The 16,451-nt window shown below is 38.7% G+C and overlaps 1 protein-coding gene across 2 annotated transcripts; it reads right to left on the bottom strand.

The window, feature by feature from the left end:
• Positions 1–6: 6 nt before the first annotated feature.
• CEP15 (centrosomal protein 15) lies at positions 7–14,457 on the bottom strand. 2 transcript variants are annotated; one of them, XM_074151912.1, is made up of 5 exons: positions 13,918–14,225; positions 12,684–12,765; positions 11,828–11,951; positions 6,976–7,050; positions 7–4,394 (listed from the first exon to the last, which is right to left on the bottom strand). In XM_074151912.1, the coding sequence occupies exons 2-5, from the start codon at positions 12,734–12,736 to the stop codon at positions 4,251–4,253; spliced, it is 396 nt and encodes a 131-aa protein (XP_074008013.1). In that variant the 5' UTR covers positions 12,737–12,765; positions 13,918–14,225; the 3' UTR covers positions 7–4,250. The 2 variants fall into 2 exon arrangements, with proteins under 2 accessions (XP_074008013.1, XP_074008012.1); XM_074151911.1 differs by lacking the exon at positions 13,918–14,225 and adding an exon at positions 14,358–14,457 and having other exon boundaries at positions 1,625–4,394.
• Positions 14,458–16,451: the final 1,994 nt, after the last annotated feature.

Genomic DNA, 16,451 nt, shown 5'->3' on the forward strand with positions numbered 1-16,451 from the left:
GTGACTAGAGGATCAAAGCTTTATTCAACTGTAACACATTATATCCATGGATTATAATCCTTGAGCAAACAGAATATTACAGTAATGAAGACCTTAGCATTACAAATATGTTAAAACAGCTTGCATTTGGGGTGATATTTAAGGTCAAGTTGTATCTGAACACAACTATTAAAATATTATGAAAATTGCCATTATGGAGTAAATAATGTTTTCTTTCAGATGTAACCTCTAAAAGTACATTCCATTTCAAATTTGGTTTTCTTATTTTTCAGTCCCAACAAGCTCAAGCTGAGCATCTACATCCCTGACCTGCTCTATGTGAATGAAAAAGCCAGGAATGAGGAACTAGAAGCTCAGCCTAAAATCTAGCTCCCAACTTCTATGAAAACATGACCCTGAATAAATACAATCAAGAGGATACTGCAGTGTGTCAAATATCACATGTCTAAACCCTCTTATTATTTCATATGTACGCTCAAATGAAATTAATAGGCTCGAGAAAGATTCTGCAGAGTAAGAAATTTCTTATCCTAGGGAAAACTAACATGCCTTCTGCTACTGCCCCCACAGCCAGAATAACTGAGAAAGTAAAAAGCTCGGGAATGTGATGGTAGAGGTGACAAGATGGGTGAACAGGCTGTGCTCCTGGGTTAGTACTGTTGTTACTCATCTGCGCTTAAACCTAAAAAAGGATTATTAATTATTTCTTCTTGTAAGATACTCAAAGATTAACTTAGAAACAGGCAAAGCCTTTAGTTTTCCTTACTGCTCCTCTTAATTGCTTTCCCCTACCCACTGGAAAAGCAGAAACAGCAACAGGCTCTTAGGACCATTGCATCTTACATATACATACATGTTAGCACAAACAGGAGAGCAGCAAGTCAGGAATGCAGAGTAGCAGGTTATGTTCTAAGGGAAAAAAAACGTTTACCCAAGATGGGAAGGAAATTACATAAGATACATATATAATGTAAGATATATACATGATATATATTATTTATATACATAAACGAGCTTGGGACGAGATGGGGATAACTACACAGAATCAATGTTTGAAGTAACAGCTTCGACTTGGTGAAGAATACCCATTAAAGATCTCATTTAAAGCCGACATTAAACACTACTGGTATCAATCCATTTTGGGGATTAAAAAAAAATATTAAAAAGTGTAGGTTTTTAAAGACTTAAGCTTAACTAACATTTGCTTTCTCAAATTTGTAGCTATAGAAGTGCAAGTGGCAAGCTAGCTCAGCCGTAGTAAAACTGTGCACTCAACAAAACTAACAGGAGATACCATATAATTGTGTTCCCTGCCACTGCTTGCCCCGAGGTCTGTGCCAAATCAGGAAACACTCGCTCCTGTACCTTAATGGCCCTGCTGTGTGCCTCCCTGCCCCTACTGCTGTGCTGTTTCACACTCATATGTAATTGCATTTATTTATATCAGACCACAAGCCAACATGATGGCTCTTGTCTCTGAGAGCACTCACCTATACACATTCCTGCTTTAAATGTTTCTCTTCATTTTTTGCTTTTCTGGATATGTTCCTATATATTTTTCCACGTGCTAGCTACCCTATTGCTTCTAAAGCTATGCTGCAGAAAAAAAACCAACAAGTAATTTCCTTCTATGAAAATAAGAATTTAATTTTAATCTTAATATCTTTGCACAATAACAACAAAATAATCAGAAACACAGTATCTGAGCAGTTAAGTGTGGCACAGAAACTACACTAACACTGCTTGCAGGTGCCTTTCACAGCACACTCCCAAATCCTCATCCGTCCAGCTGCCCTCCCTCCTAGCCCACACGCTCAGCCTTCCCTCCATGGGAAATCAAAAGGGGCAAGGAGATAGTGAGCATCTGCATTGTGTCCCATTGTTTAGGCGGAGTCCAAAGAGATAAAGACCCAGATTATTCACACGTATAAAGTACTTAGGGGCACAGATTTTAGTTTAAGTGATTTCCCTTTGGATGCAAAGACCAGGATGAATCCTTGTCTTTGTTAGCAACTAACTGCTCATCCATCCCTTCATTTTGGGTATGGTGTGTAATAGCTTTTTCCTTCTTGTCTGCTCAACTGGGTCCAATTATTTGCTTTTTAAATGTGAGCTCTACAATTCTAAGATCCATACACATTCCCGCTAAATCAGATTGAGAACCACATTGTGATCTTACAGAAGAAAATATTACCAAGTTGTCTTTGTGACAGAACACTGAGTAGGTATAAAATTGCAATGGTCTCTATGCCAGGTTTTTTTTTTTTAAAAAAAAACTCTCTGCTTGTAAGATGAAAGCCTAATTTGATATTTTTGTAGTTATATAACAGTTCTAATATTTTGTGACATTTTGTATTGTGACACTATAGATGAAATTGTCATCGGACTGACACCCTTTACTGTTTATTCCTTAATTACAACTGTTAACAACACTGCAGAGAAGCGTGCTAATCTGCCATCACATATTATGAAAACAACGTTATTGTTACAAACACCAACACCCACTCAACAGGATATTTCTAAGATGGCAGTTTCTGTAAAAACTTATCAGTTTAATGGACACTTCAATAGAAAAAGTTTTAAATGAACTCTTAGTATTCCCGTTGAAAATACACAACAATTTTATATCGCAGCTGAAGTTTTGATTTTATTGTGTCAGTGATTCTTCAGCTAATTTAAATTCAGACAAAACTGAGTGCCTAATTTCAGGGAGAACAGTGTCTGCAGATTTTGGTACTTAAAGATTACCCAAACTTCCTATAGTTTGCAGCTAGAAGTTAGTTCTCTAGTTCTGATGGGAACACAAACTCCCCACCAACAGCTAATCAGTGAATAACTTAACTATGTTTAATTAATTAAATGAACACAAGCTTTTAGTGCACAGATCCAAAGCAGCCAGGACATTCATGAGAAATGTTGCTAAAAAGTACCTCAGTTTCAATGAAAGTCATTAAAATATCCCTACTATTAAAAAATGTATCTCTACGTAGCATGGAGATGCATAGATCAGTTCACTTTCAGCTTACCAAAATTTGTAATAATTACATTTTCATAACCTCAAACACTGGCAGAGGTAATTTTTTTTTCTCCTACCTCAAGGTTGGAGGTGGAAGTTTGTTGTTGTATGAGAGATCAAATTTTAACAATATATTGACTCAAGTCCAGGTTCTTAATTTAAAAAATATTTTGTTTTTTTCCTAGGTTTCCTCTGCTTAGGAAGGATGAAATTTCTGCAGGCCAAGTCACACACCTGGAAGCATCTTCCACTGAATTGATACTTTAAAAAGCAGTGCACTAGAGCAGTGACATTTCCATACAGAGTTAGCCCATTGTACAATCAAAACTCACTGATACTGCACCTCCGTAGAAGAAGCAGAGGAGCTGCTCAACGGCTGAAAATTAAAATATTATCTCCTCAAGTTCTATATGTACTTGGTTCTTGGACAGCCACTGCCAGCTACCTTTCAGTTTGCTTCTTTCAAACTTTTCATGCCTAAGCAAAAGTTCTCACTTGTATATTATGTCTATATAAAGAAAATAGCATTAAGAGCAGCCTATAGAAGTAGCAAAAAACCCTACACATTTATTTCGGGTTTTTTTTTGTCTTTCCCCACTCATTAGACAGGAAATACAAAGTAGGCAGCAGGAGGTTGGGAAAAGCAGCAGTGGTTACTGGAATGAGGTGTAGAAGCAATGAAAGTGGCAATGACAAAAATCAGAGAAAACAAAATGCAGAAATACAAGGTGTTCCTTCTACAACTGCTCTCATGAAGGTTTTTACACAGGTTCCTGGTGCTAAACCAAGGCTACTCTGCCCCATGTGAATAACTTGCCTTTCCTGTTAACGGTAAATTCCTCCTTTCTCCCTCATCCACAGAGAGACATACAGCACAGATGACTGCAGTGAAGAAAGATAATGCATGAATCTGTCCTTACATATCGCACTTATATGTAGCGGAGGACTAAAAATAACCGAAAACTCTTCTCAAACTGAAAAAGCAATTACCTTGGGGGGTTTCTGTATACCCGTGTTCCTCGCTTTTGATCCTAAAAGCCTCTTTGAGGATTGCTTCTCTAATACAGAACAAAGAATTATATACAATGTGACAATGGAAGAAAATTATCCAATATGGTTAATTTTCATTTATATGATTTACATTACAATTTAATGGCATGATATTCCGTTGCCTGATCTGGATGATCTTGTCTGCTTAAGCCATAAATTACAAAACAAAGTCAACCTAAAGTGTTTATTTTTGCAAATCTTCTTCTGGGTTGCTTATGTTCTGGTTTGTAGTTTTCATTTTCTTAAAACCAATAGGAACTTCTGCTCTTCCTAAAAGAAACTGTTCCCACTTGGGAAGAGATTCTTTTATTGATGCCCAATAGAGAGTCTGAGAAAGATATAAGAAAAAATAAACTTAATTTCAAAATCTGTGTCAGCCTGTTTAAAAACAATATAGATATGACATGCATTATTAAATCTTGCCTCACAAGTGAAGCATGAAATTTCAAATCTCTTCTATGATACAAAATACCAGCCTGAAAGATTTCATTCTGCAGCATGAACTGTGAAGTGACTGAAAGTGCCCTCTTGTGGTAAGCAATAGATTAGTTTAGACCCTCACAGTACCTTTAATAAAATATTTTCCATGATAATAAACTTTTCCAAAAGCAGCTTTTATATTTAAGTACATATGTTAGTGGAATTTAATTTTGAAGTGTAAAAAATTGTTTAATGTTATAAACGGAAAGTGCTATGTAAATTGGTTATCCTAGAAAAGTTTGCCGTAATGTAGTTCATAATATTTGAGTAAAATTTTAGACGTGATAAATCACTGACAAAGTAATTGGCTCCAGTATTTGGATCACAAGTTTAAAAAAAAAAAAAATATCTGTATAATTATCATGTGGTCTAGGGAAACCACTGTGGATTATCTAACCCTTTCTCTGCATTACCCTGTGCTTCTGAGTAATAAATTTAACTTCTTTTTTTTAATCTGTGGAATGGACATACCATTCATCATTTTTGTGTTGGTGTCCTAAGGACAATTTTGGTGTTTGTAGGATTTTGAAGAAAATTTTAAGTGCCACATGCTATTTTCCCCCCCACCACAAAATAATGCGATCGAAGAGTTGTATTAAAGCCAACATTTTAATCCATCTACCAATGTAAGTATTTTTAGACATTGATGTCCATTCAGGAAAGAGTAATTTTGTAGTAGAAAACATTTACATTACATACGTATTGAACCTTGTTTTCTTTACTTGTTTTAGTATATAACATAGAAAAAGCGTACCACAAAACTGAACATCTCCCTGCAGAGTATTAGATTCCTGGCTAATCATTTTGATCCTTACATGTAACTCAGATATAACTACAGCTCTTGCAGATTTACAAAAATATTTTCTTCAACAGATTTACTCAAAGAATCTTTTTTGACAAGCATATGTGCTGTCACACAAAACTACTCCGACTTAGCAAGCTGGGGATCCATTATAGCCATAACTTTCAAAGTATATTAATACAGACACATATATGGCTGAGTGAAATATGCTCAGAAGTGTTTTGGAACAAAGCATGCACAAGAATTTTGTACCATGAAAGAAAGTTTTCTTTTTCCACTATTTATAGCACTCTTCTCTAGAAGTATAAAAAAAAGGCTGAAATAGTATCTTCTCCTTCAAATAGCAACTCTGTTCTCTCTAAAATTCAACCACTGGTGCAGTGTGTAGACATCTCTGCAGCCATAAGCAATTGCTCTGCATTCTCCAATTTGCGTGGACTTTGGTCTACATGGCACAAGCAGCTTAACCCCTGACACAGGACAGAGGGAGAAGCTGTCCAAAACTGATCCAAACGACTCTAGAGGTGCCTTGAAAGTCCCCAAGGAATCTAAAACTACTTCTGAACTCACGTCAGAATAGGTTCAATATCAGTAGTTTGGCATCTCTCTTAGCATCATTCAAGACGTACAGGTATCTAAGAAAAGATGTACCCTTTTGCCTAAAATATGTATAAAAAAAATTAGAAATCACTGATTGGGCATATTCAGTGTGCATCCTGTCACACTACAGCGGATAGGAGTAGGTTATTTACAAAATGCAATGACAGACAAAAACTTTAATCACCAGAACAAGAAGCGATGCCTCTCATTTAAGTAATAGCCTAAGCATTACAACACTTGCCCAGCAGGTGTGAAACTAATGTAAAGTACACCTCTTTTCACAGGCTGACAGCGCTAAAATCTATACCTTTCCCCTCCTTTGATAGTGCCCTAGCACACAAACTAGCGTGGGCCGCTCCGTGCTACTATACCTGTGGAAACTAAACCACCACACAACGAAGAACCCACAAACCACTGGTGCAAGAAACGCAAGTGGGAATCTGAGTCAGGAGCCTCGTGGTTGAGGTGTTTAGTTTGCACAGGAAGAGCTGTGCTCCAGTTGCTGCTCCCAGGACTGTTTCTGTCCTTATCATTCACTCATCACTTCAGCAAAAATCGAGTATTCCTACTGTAGCAGTACTTTTCATAAGTTCCCAGACAACCATAAAATAACCCTGAGAAGTAAAAATTTCTCTGTTCATGATGATAAACTGTTGACCCTGAAATGTGAAAATAACAATCTGTGGCAAACTGAAAATGGGAGGACCATATAAAACAAACTAAGTAGATCTGACATAAACACAGTAATCTTCTGATATTCACAATATTCATTTTTATATTTGACTTCATTTTGAAACAGAAGTTGGTACAGATCTGAAAGCTGCTAAATATTTCCACCAGAATGCTCCAGAATCTAGGGACCTTGCCCCAGAATTTAGGTTCAGCTTGCCACACAGTACACAGGCCTTTGGCTATACCAGTCACTGGATTTTAAAATCAATTATTTTCACTTTAAGAACATGCTTCGGGGGAAAAAAGCAAAATATTTGGTAAACAGCAAATGAAAAGACAGAGTTCGAGGACTTACTTCTAACTTAACAGTATCAGGATGTGGAAGTAAATACACTCTTTCTTGCAGCTTTTTTTCTGCTGCTTCTATATCCTAAAACACAGGCAAAGTACATTTTAAAAACAAACAAACACTGGGAATATTAAAAGGAAAATGCACACTCACATAAAGACATTTAATTAAATGAATTCATATCAGCTAAACAGCATTCAAATAATAACACTGAAGTTCAAATCTTTCTGTTTAGTCAGTCTGAAATCCAACTTGTACTAGTAAGACTAACATCCTACAGCTTCTAAATATGTTTGCTGTACCTTTTTGATACAAGAATAAATATCATGACTACATAAAACTGTTGCTGCAAAATACCATTATTGTTTCTGGACACTAGGGTATATTACAGTTAAATTCTCTTCTCTAAAACTTACAAAAATGTGGGGGGAACAGAATGGTTTTCTCTGTGCTGCATGAAGACTGAAGTATGTATTCTAGCTACTGTAACTGTAAAGTAACTAGGCAAATTATGTGCAAGATCTTTACTCCTTAAGACAAAGATGACTTGCTAATATGCATGCATAACATGTGCACAAAAATGTAGAGCTGCAGCAAGCTGTTCACCAGACAAACTTGGATGACAATGCACCTCACATAGCTTTTTTACAAAAAAAAAATAAATCAGTATTTGGGTTTCTGCTTGTCCAGTGGATGTGTGCTGGATTCACATAGGCCTAAATACATTTTAAAAAAAAGAAACAACCAAAAAACAACATCAACAAACAAATCAAAACATCCCCCCAAACTAACCGCCCTCCCCCTTTAAAGTTCTGACCCGTTCTTGTGGGCTTAGTTCCATACCCAAACATTGAAGAGATTGAGTGGTGGGCAGATGAAGAGAGACAGAAAGGGACGTGGGAGTGGGGTGTGAAGAAGCCAAAGCTGAACAGAGTGGAGGGGGAAAGAAAGTATAGCAGATGGCAGAGTTGGGAGCAGAGAGCGGGTGTGAAGAGTACAACAGAAAAACTAAATGAGAGAGGAAATTCCCCAAAGGGACTTCCCAAATATTCACCACCACTGCCACTGAAAAGAAGAGTGAGATTCTGGAGGAGCACATCCACAAGAGAGACCAAACATGATTACTGGTATTGAATATTAGCCAATCTGAATACATCAATAAGTAAACAGTGCTCAACTCAAGTTTAGTTTGAAATATATGACTCAAATTCAGTAGAGTATGATTAATAAAAGCAAAAAACCAGTCTCACTGTTAGCTGAAGTTCAAGTTATTGGTATAGATACACTCAGTTAATTCAATTTACAGTGTTCATTTTATTCTACTTCATTAATTCCTTTTACAGCCTGACTGTTCTCTTGTACATAAGTACAACCCAAATCTAAGCAAAACTGTTCTCCCTTTTCTATGGCAAAGTGCAAACCCTTGTAGGAAGCTAAATGATTCTGAGAAAGAGCAAACCAAGTCTCAGATTTATCCAAATCCTCAGAAGCAGCAAGTGCCTGCCCCTTTTCAGGTGAGAAAAAACTAACAGGGAGTAAACACAGGAGGGGAAATATGGGCAAAGATGGACCCCATTTGAAGTCACAATGTCAAAATAACAGAAGACAATACAGACTTAACTAACCTAAGCAAGGAATTTCTCTAATGCATGTACTTAGACCAGATACACCACAAATAGCACCAAATGAAGCTCATTATCAGTATGGCTCAGACTACGTCTGGAGAAGTTGTCACCATACTGAAAAGAAGGATCAATCAGTAACGTTCATTTCATATTCTTCCATAGGATTTTCCTCCTTTCTGATTCCTTCTTCCTAATTCCTGCAGGAATTTTCACAGGAAGGAAGAATACCAATCAAGTTCGTTATTTCTTTCTATACTCAGCTAAGTCATTGGAAAATTTACGGTGATAGGAAATGAGTGTCTTTGAGGCAAGAAAGGAGACAGCAGTTGTGCATATATGTTTAGTAGAGAAGGTCACTTTGGCATAGCCTAGACATTGGATGTGTCTTTTCGTTGCTCACTCTAGTTCGTATGTTGTGCAGTCTATTGTCATTCAGAATCCTGATTTAATGACAGACAGTGAAAGAAATTTTTGCTGGAAGGTGTAGCATGCTTTAGAAAATAACTGGAACTACTGAAAGATTAGATGGCACTTCTTATGTGTCTATACAACCGCTAAGCTTTGTAGGAAAAAGAAATCCCCATCATCAACATAAAAATAAATACATCTGCAGTTTAAACTTCTTCAGAATAAACAGCAAATCTAATATGTCACAGTACTGAAAAAAGAGAGCATCTTACAACGCTTCCCCTAAAACCACAAGGACTGGAACGAAAACATTTCAAGACCCTTCCCCAGAGGTAAAATGGAATGCATGACACATGCATCACTTTTAGGGGACCAAATTCAGCTGTCACTTATATTGATATCAGTCTGGTAGAATCCCACTTAAATAATTCTAGAATTACAGGCCTGTGAAGGAAAGCAAATTTGGTCTAAATTACCTTCCCAATACTTTTATATAGCATATTCTTTATTTTCTATGTCATGTTATAAGCTGTTGCACAGTAAGACATATTTCTAAACACAAGAAATATTACCAACAAATAAAGGTCATAGATTACAAATACTAGTCTAATTTCTGCTTTTATTACAACAATATTATATAAGTACCAACTGATACAGATTTCCCCAATCTGCAGTCTCCCTCTAAAGACATCAAGGAAAATACCACGATAATTATGTTAAAATCCTGAGCAAGGGCTTATAATGTTAAAAATTCAGTTAAAAAGAAATGCTTAGTTCCTTGCTTCCGACTGATTAGTAAATAAATTAATTTTGAAATGCTTTCCTGTGCGTAAATATCAACTAGCAGAGAGGAAGAAAAATGTCTTTTGCTATGATCACATATTGAAAACAACCGATTTTGCTTACATGCAGAAAAACAGAAATGCAAATAAAAAAATAACACTTCATCATGTCCATGTATTTTTGAGTAGGCCAAATCAACAACTCTCCACATGGTAACTGTGAAATGTACAGTGCCTGGTATCAGGAACAATATTCTGAAGCTGGCACATTAATCAGTCTTGTTTTCAAGCTTCTCATATATTATTCTGCATAGATTTTTTTTTTTCTTGTTTTCCTCTGTTATCAGAAAGCATCTGCAGGAGTGCATGCCTGTTAAAACTAGTATAAAATTAATAGATTTAAACTGATTTATGCTACTTTATCCTGCAACAGAATTTGTTTTGATACATATGTTTTTGCTTTTTTTCCCCGTACAAACACCAACATTTTTGACACTTGAAAGGAACAATTTTGAGGATGTGACAGAAGATGGCAAATATCTGTTTAACTGCAAAAATATTTACACTCTGTATATGTCTGAGCTATTGTTAACATTTCCAATACAGCAAGCTTTCAGCATGCAGAAATATACCCTGCATTTATTATGTTCGCCTGTATACGTTAACTGAGAATGTGGTTATAAAATACAATAATTTATACACAACTATATTTATGAAATAAAAATCTACTATAAAGTGGATATGGAAAATGGGAATCATAATGGCTGAAATTACTAAATCAATGGAGCACGAACTATGGAAAAAATAAACAAACCATCCACCTCTCCTCAGCCTCCTTCTGAAGCACCTACACTCGTCTATACCCACCACAGAGCAGTTTGATTGCCCCAGCCCAGAATACACCAGTTTACCAGGGTCCAAGGTGAAAAATCTTCCTTGTCACAGAGTAGTTAAGAAGGCATCTCTGATTAACTGTTCTGCCTTGTCTGCCACTCCCTAAATATACCTTCCCTTTAAATACAAAGAGGGCCTGCAATAGAATTATACCCATCCAAAATGCGAACATTTTAAATCTTGACCAGGATCTGCATGAAGAAACAAAAAATTTTCAGTGACACAAACTAATCTTGTCATTTTCTAGAGTAAAACATTGTTTCAGTAAACACAATACATGCAAAATGGATCCTTAATAAGCAAGAGTTTAAAACAAATGAACAAGAGGTATGGTTTTCTGCTGTTTCCTGAACCACCAACAAACATTTTTCAAATGCATGCTCATGTCAGTGGCCAAGTGCAATCTCTTCAAACTCACATCCGTAAGCTAGAGGTTCTAAAAGAGGTTTTAGCATTCCAGTCCCTGCCATCAAACCTAGATCTTTTTAATTACCCATTCTCAAATGTCTGTTGAATTTACCTTGGAAACATAAATCTCACCTAAATATGACAACAGGTATGTAGAACAGCTACTAATATTATTAACAGCATCACCACTAGGAAGAGCCAGAAACACCAAACACTGTTTTTACAAACTTGCAAGTCAGATTCTTGAAGTCATTCTACACCTCTTCAAAGAAAAACATTAAACTGAAAACTTCTTCCACAGCTTCCCACCACCATTCTTACTCTGGACTAAAAGCATTACAGGCTGGTCGGCGCCTATTTCCAAGCATATTCCCATATCTTGAATAAAAGTGTAAAGGTGCTGTGAGCCTTGTCAGGCTAAGTTCTCTTAGGCAGACATGTAATAGCATGTATGGCATCTCTACATGTACTTTAAAAAAAAAAAAAAAAAAAAAGGGAAAAAAAAAAAGGATAGTAGCAGCTGCCACCACGAGGCTCACATAAGAAGGGCATGGGAAATAGGTAACGATGCCACCAGGTAATAAAGACTTGTCATTTAATACTTTTGGTCAAGTTCCAGAAGAGGGTACTTTATATAGGAGAATTCAAATGATAACTATAGAGCAAACACTTTTTAAAAAATTCTTTAAGCTACATAACCATGACATTTCAATGCGGTTCCTGGTAGTTGCAGAAACTTACATTTAAAAGTGCTGCATTCCTTTTACGAGCTGCATCAGCTGCTTGAGTTTGCCATGTCTTTTTAGTCTTTTTGTCTCCTAGATAAGTCTCCATCTGCTGTAGCAGCTCTGATCTCTGAGACAGTCTACAAAGGAAAACATTTTGCTAAGTGGGTAGAACATTTTGCTCAGGAGCTAGAAAATAACCTTTTTACCTTACCCAGTCTTCTCAAAACTATGGGGCTAATTAAGCCGGCTGTAGGGTGGGTGTGCTGGGGGAGGGAAAAGGTACAGGCAGCCACCACCTGCTGTGCTTGTATGAAGCTATAACGTTGCAACCAGCAGTCCTCATATGCTAAGGTGCTTAGAAGCACTGAATCTCCCAGAACAGGAAAGGCAGGGTGAGTTGGGGTGACTTGATCAGTACTACTCTTGCTAGTTGGCAAGTACTAGTTGTTACAAGAAAAGCAGATTTTTCTGAATCATTACTGTATTGGCTTCACAATCTGAGTTTACAGGGCAACAAAGAAGCAATTCTATAATTGAGACACAGAGTGAGAGAATCCAATTACCTTCCCCAAATAGGAATTTAACGGTGACAGGAGGTTAACAATGGAGAAGTTAAACCAGTACCACTATTTGAAGTCAAAACCCTCATCAACCTAAATACCCTTAACGGCAATCAAGGATGCTAATTCCAATAGTTCATGAAGGAAGAGTGCCACCTCCTGGAACACGAACCCCTTGTTGAAATACCACCGTGCTCTGTACAGAGCTCGGATTCACTGTTCACAGGATGGTTCACAGTGAGAGAGGTCTGGAAGGACCTCAAGACAAACCGCTGCCAGGCAGGCTGCTGCACCAAAACAATTACTTACATCTCTTCATGTCTTCTAGCAAGGTGAACCTCCTGAGCCAAATAGGATGACATTTTCAGTCCTTTGCCCCAGTTTTGTCACTCTATTAAAGGAAAACCAAGTGAAATTAAAATCTTCTAAAGACATACATGAACATACGCTTTTCAGTATCAAACAATTCCGTGTTAGAAAAGTTTGTGCATTATATTTTTATATCAGTTATCTACACGACACCTGTTTATAAATTGTAATATTCACTGCAAGACATTGTTACATCACACTTTGAATACATGCACGCTACCAATGTTCACGTTTTAGGAAAATCTTACTAGATTCTAATAATTTATGAGACAACTAAAATTTGACTTTCAAGTTTCAAATTTTGCATTAATTTTTCTCAGGTTTCAGATGCTTACAACCCCCCACAGAAACTACGTGCTTTTGTATAATTTGTGTATTACTGTTTACATTAGTGATTTCTGGCTTTTGTCATGTTAATTCGAACAAAGTAATACTTGCAAGTATCTTTTATAACTACCTCTCACAGATACAGTGTCTTGTTCATAGCCAATCTATGTTTAAGTACAGACATGATTAAACTAAGTAACTTAAGCTATTAAACCAGTTTAATTACTGAGTGCTGGAAAAATTAAGTGAAAACTTCTTGAGGTCAGCTCTTCAGTAACACAGCACACGACAGGATACACAGCTTAAATTGTTTAAATCTTACTGATTTTTTGAGATATGAAGGAAATCAACTGGCTGCTGCATGCACATCAAGATCCTACAGCACTTTTCAGAAGCATCCAAGTGTTTTACAGCCCAGTATTTTTTCACCTCAGAGGTGACTGCACCGTTTCGTAAGAAGTAAAAGTAAATAGAAGACCCTAATACATGTTCACAGTGTTGAAGGGTGGGAGAACTAAAAGATCTCATCAAGATACAGGAACATCAGGAAAGGCCTCCTCTCTGTCAAAAGATCCACACTTAACTCTGAAGCAAGTTATTTACATGTGCACTCTAACTTCAGGAGAGCCCATTTTCTAGGGATGCACGTTTCCCCGCACTCTGAAAAATACTTCTATACTGGCCTATGCGTTGCTGAAGCTTCCCCTTCGTTTAGTGAGGAGCACACCCCCTCTGCCCTCTTTCCCTCATGCCGTTTGTGAGACCAGGCAAGATCCACCCTCATCAGGCGAGGCCTTTACGGGCAATGGGAGAAACTAAAATAGGGGGGGACCGCAACCGCACGCACCTCTTTTCTTCAGGGGAGCCTAGCTTACAAACTATAAATAAACAAGCACTCGGTGCGGGCGTCCTCCACCCGCAGCACCCCAGGGCGACTGCTTCACTGCCAAGGCGTGAGGGAAGCCGTGCTGGGCCGCTGCCGGCCAGGAACCGCCGGCAGCCCCAGGCTGCTTGGGAGCCCTCGGGAGGTCCCTCAGGAGTCGCCTGAGGTCAAGGGGGCCGGGCCCCCCCTCAATCCCACACCCCTGAGGAGACGGGAGAGCAGGGGCCACAGGCGGCGCGCGCCAAGGGCAGGCAGGAGCCGCCCTTAGCCCTACCATTGGAAAAGGGGGGGGGGGGGGGGGAAGGAACGAAGGAACTACGAGCCCGTCGGAATGTACCATCTTGTAGGATTGACGGGGGTGAAGGCCGAGAAGAAAAATCAATAAATACGCAGACCTAGTTTACCTTCAGCCTCGCCGGCTTCGAAAAGGAAAGCAACCACCCACCATGGTCCCCACGACGCCTTAACCGTCTCCCCCTCCCCGCTGTCATGGAGACGGCCGGAAAGGTGGAGCCTAGCCGTGGGCGCTGATTGGCGCCGTGGCGCCCCGGTAGGCGGGATCAGGCGACGTCGGGATCCGCCTTCGCCGCTGGGATTGGAGGAGCGAGAGGAGGCAGGGTCCAGCCGTTGCCGGCGGGCGGTCTCGTGCCGTGACCGTTACCCCTGAGGCGTGGCGCGCGGGGCCTGAGGCGGCACCGAGCGCTGTGAAAGCGATCGCGGGAGCAGCCGCGCTCCCCTGAGCACAGGCCGGCCACATCTGGCAATAGCTTGGGCGAACTTTTGGGGCTTTTTAGCCCAACTGCGCCAAGGAAGAGCGAACCCTCTCCGGGTGAGGTTGAGTTGTTGCTGAGGGTGGCGTTGCCTGCTCATACTCTTTCCCGAGCCCGCTCATCCCAACGAGCTCCTCGGGTTCTCTAGTGAGGTAGACCTGCATTTGAAGGCAATTGCTGCTTTTCCACACAAGGCACAGCGTTACATTTTTCTTTTTTTTTTGGCAGGGGAAGAGTGCTGTGAGCGCCAGCCAGATTCTCCACATGCGTTTCCAAACCCTGTGGTGTGGATCTTGCCCTCTGTGTAGTTGAGAGCAGAATTTCTTCCAGGCCTCAAAGCTGAAGAGTTACTGAGGTTCACTCTAGCCCTTTATAGTCAAGTTTCATCGAAAAGTGCATTCTTAAAGAAAGCATAATTAATCCACTTTTTTTTTGTGAATGTGTTGTACTTCAAAAAAAAACCCCAGCTTTATAAACCAAACAATTCTAAGCCGAATATAGCTGAAAGTTTATTTTCTTCATTTTCTTCATTGTTCCTGGATAGATTTACGTGCGTTTGCAGCTGAGGGTGATTTCTAAAAGCTGCTCTGAAAGCGCTTGTCTTCCCTGTTTCCTTTCTAAACATTCTCTGATCATAGCGTTTTAAGATGCCTCGTCACGAGCCTTTCTTACTGCTGATCAGAAGCTTTTTCTTGCGATTCTTCAGCTCTTTATCTTTTCCGTTTTTTCCATTCTCTGATTTTATATTTCTGCAACAAACTCGCATTAATTCACTTTATGACATATAATTAGTAGAAATTCTTTAATGCGCTTGTCGACTTCCCCCTGCTTATTGCATATTGCAGCAGTCAGGATAAATAGTACTTAAAAGCTCCCCCTCACCCCCCGCTTTGTGATTTAAAGACAAGACTTCCCAATAAATGATTGGGAGAAATAGGAGCCTGTCCTTATTTCTAATGGTGTGAAAAGCTAATGGTTACGGTCTCACTAAATTTAACGGAAAGCCTAAGTGTTTTGCATATTCTTCTTTGAGCTACACCAGTTCTCCGTAATGGCGGTGATCTTTCTTTCCTGTAGCGTTTAATGAATTTCAGAAAGAATAAAGACAAATTGAAGTTTGGTTTACATAAACCATTATATATGCCATTTGTGGAGAGAATGCAAAGAACATTTTAGTTAAGCTACAGATACTATCAATTGTTCAGTGTTGCGGAAACAGACAGGATGGAAACCATAATTTCTTAATGACTGCTTTATGTGACAGTGGATGAAACACTGTAAGATCATAGCTAATGAGCTATAAACTCTGCGTTTAGTTTTTCAGTATTAATGTTCTTTTTTCATTAGAAGAGCAACCTAACCTAGCTCAGTTTCCAGCTTGTCAAAAATATAAGCTTTAAACTTATTTTTTTTTTAAAAAAAGACTGCTAGCAACAGCCAGAAATCCCCAATAACAGGCGGTTTTGAATAGATGGCTCCTTGTGTCTGTGAAGCACCCACAATGAAGTTGGTTGCAGAAACGGGCCTTTATAAATGGGAGACACTTACATGGGAAAAGGCATTCTCTTGCACATCTTAATGCACTGGCACCTAATTGTAGCATACTCTATAGATTGTCATGTTATCCGCCCCCTGCTCCCCCCAGTTTTCACTTATACTGTGCATCTTACAGAAAAAAAAAAAAAATTAAAAGTTTTTATGTGAGTCTTTATTAAATACTTCTCTCTT

The sequence above is a fragment of the Numenius arquata genome, chromosome 8, assembly GCF_964106895.1.
Source record: "Numenius arquata chromosome 8, bNumArq3.hap1.1, whole genome shotgun sequence".
NCBI lineage: Eukaryota > Metazoa > Chordata > Aves > Charadriiformes > Scolopacidae > Numenius > Numenius arquata.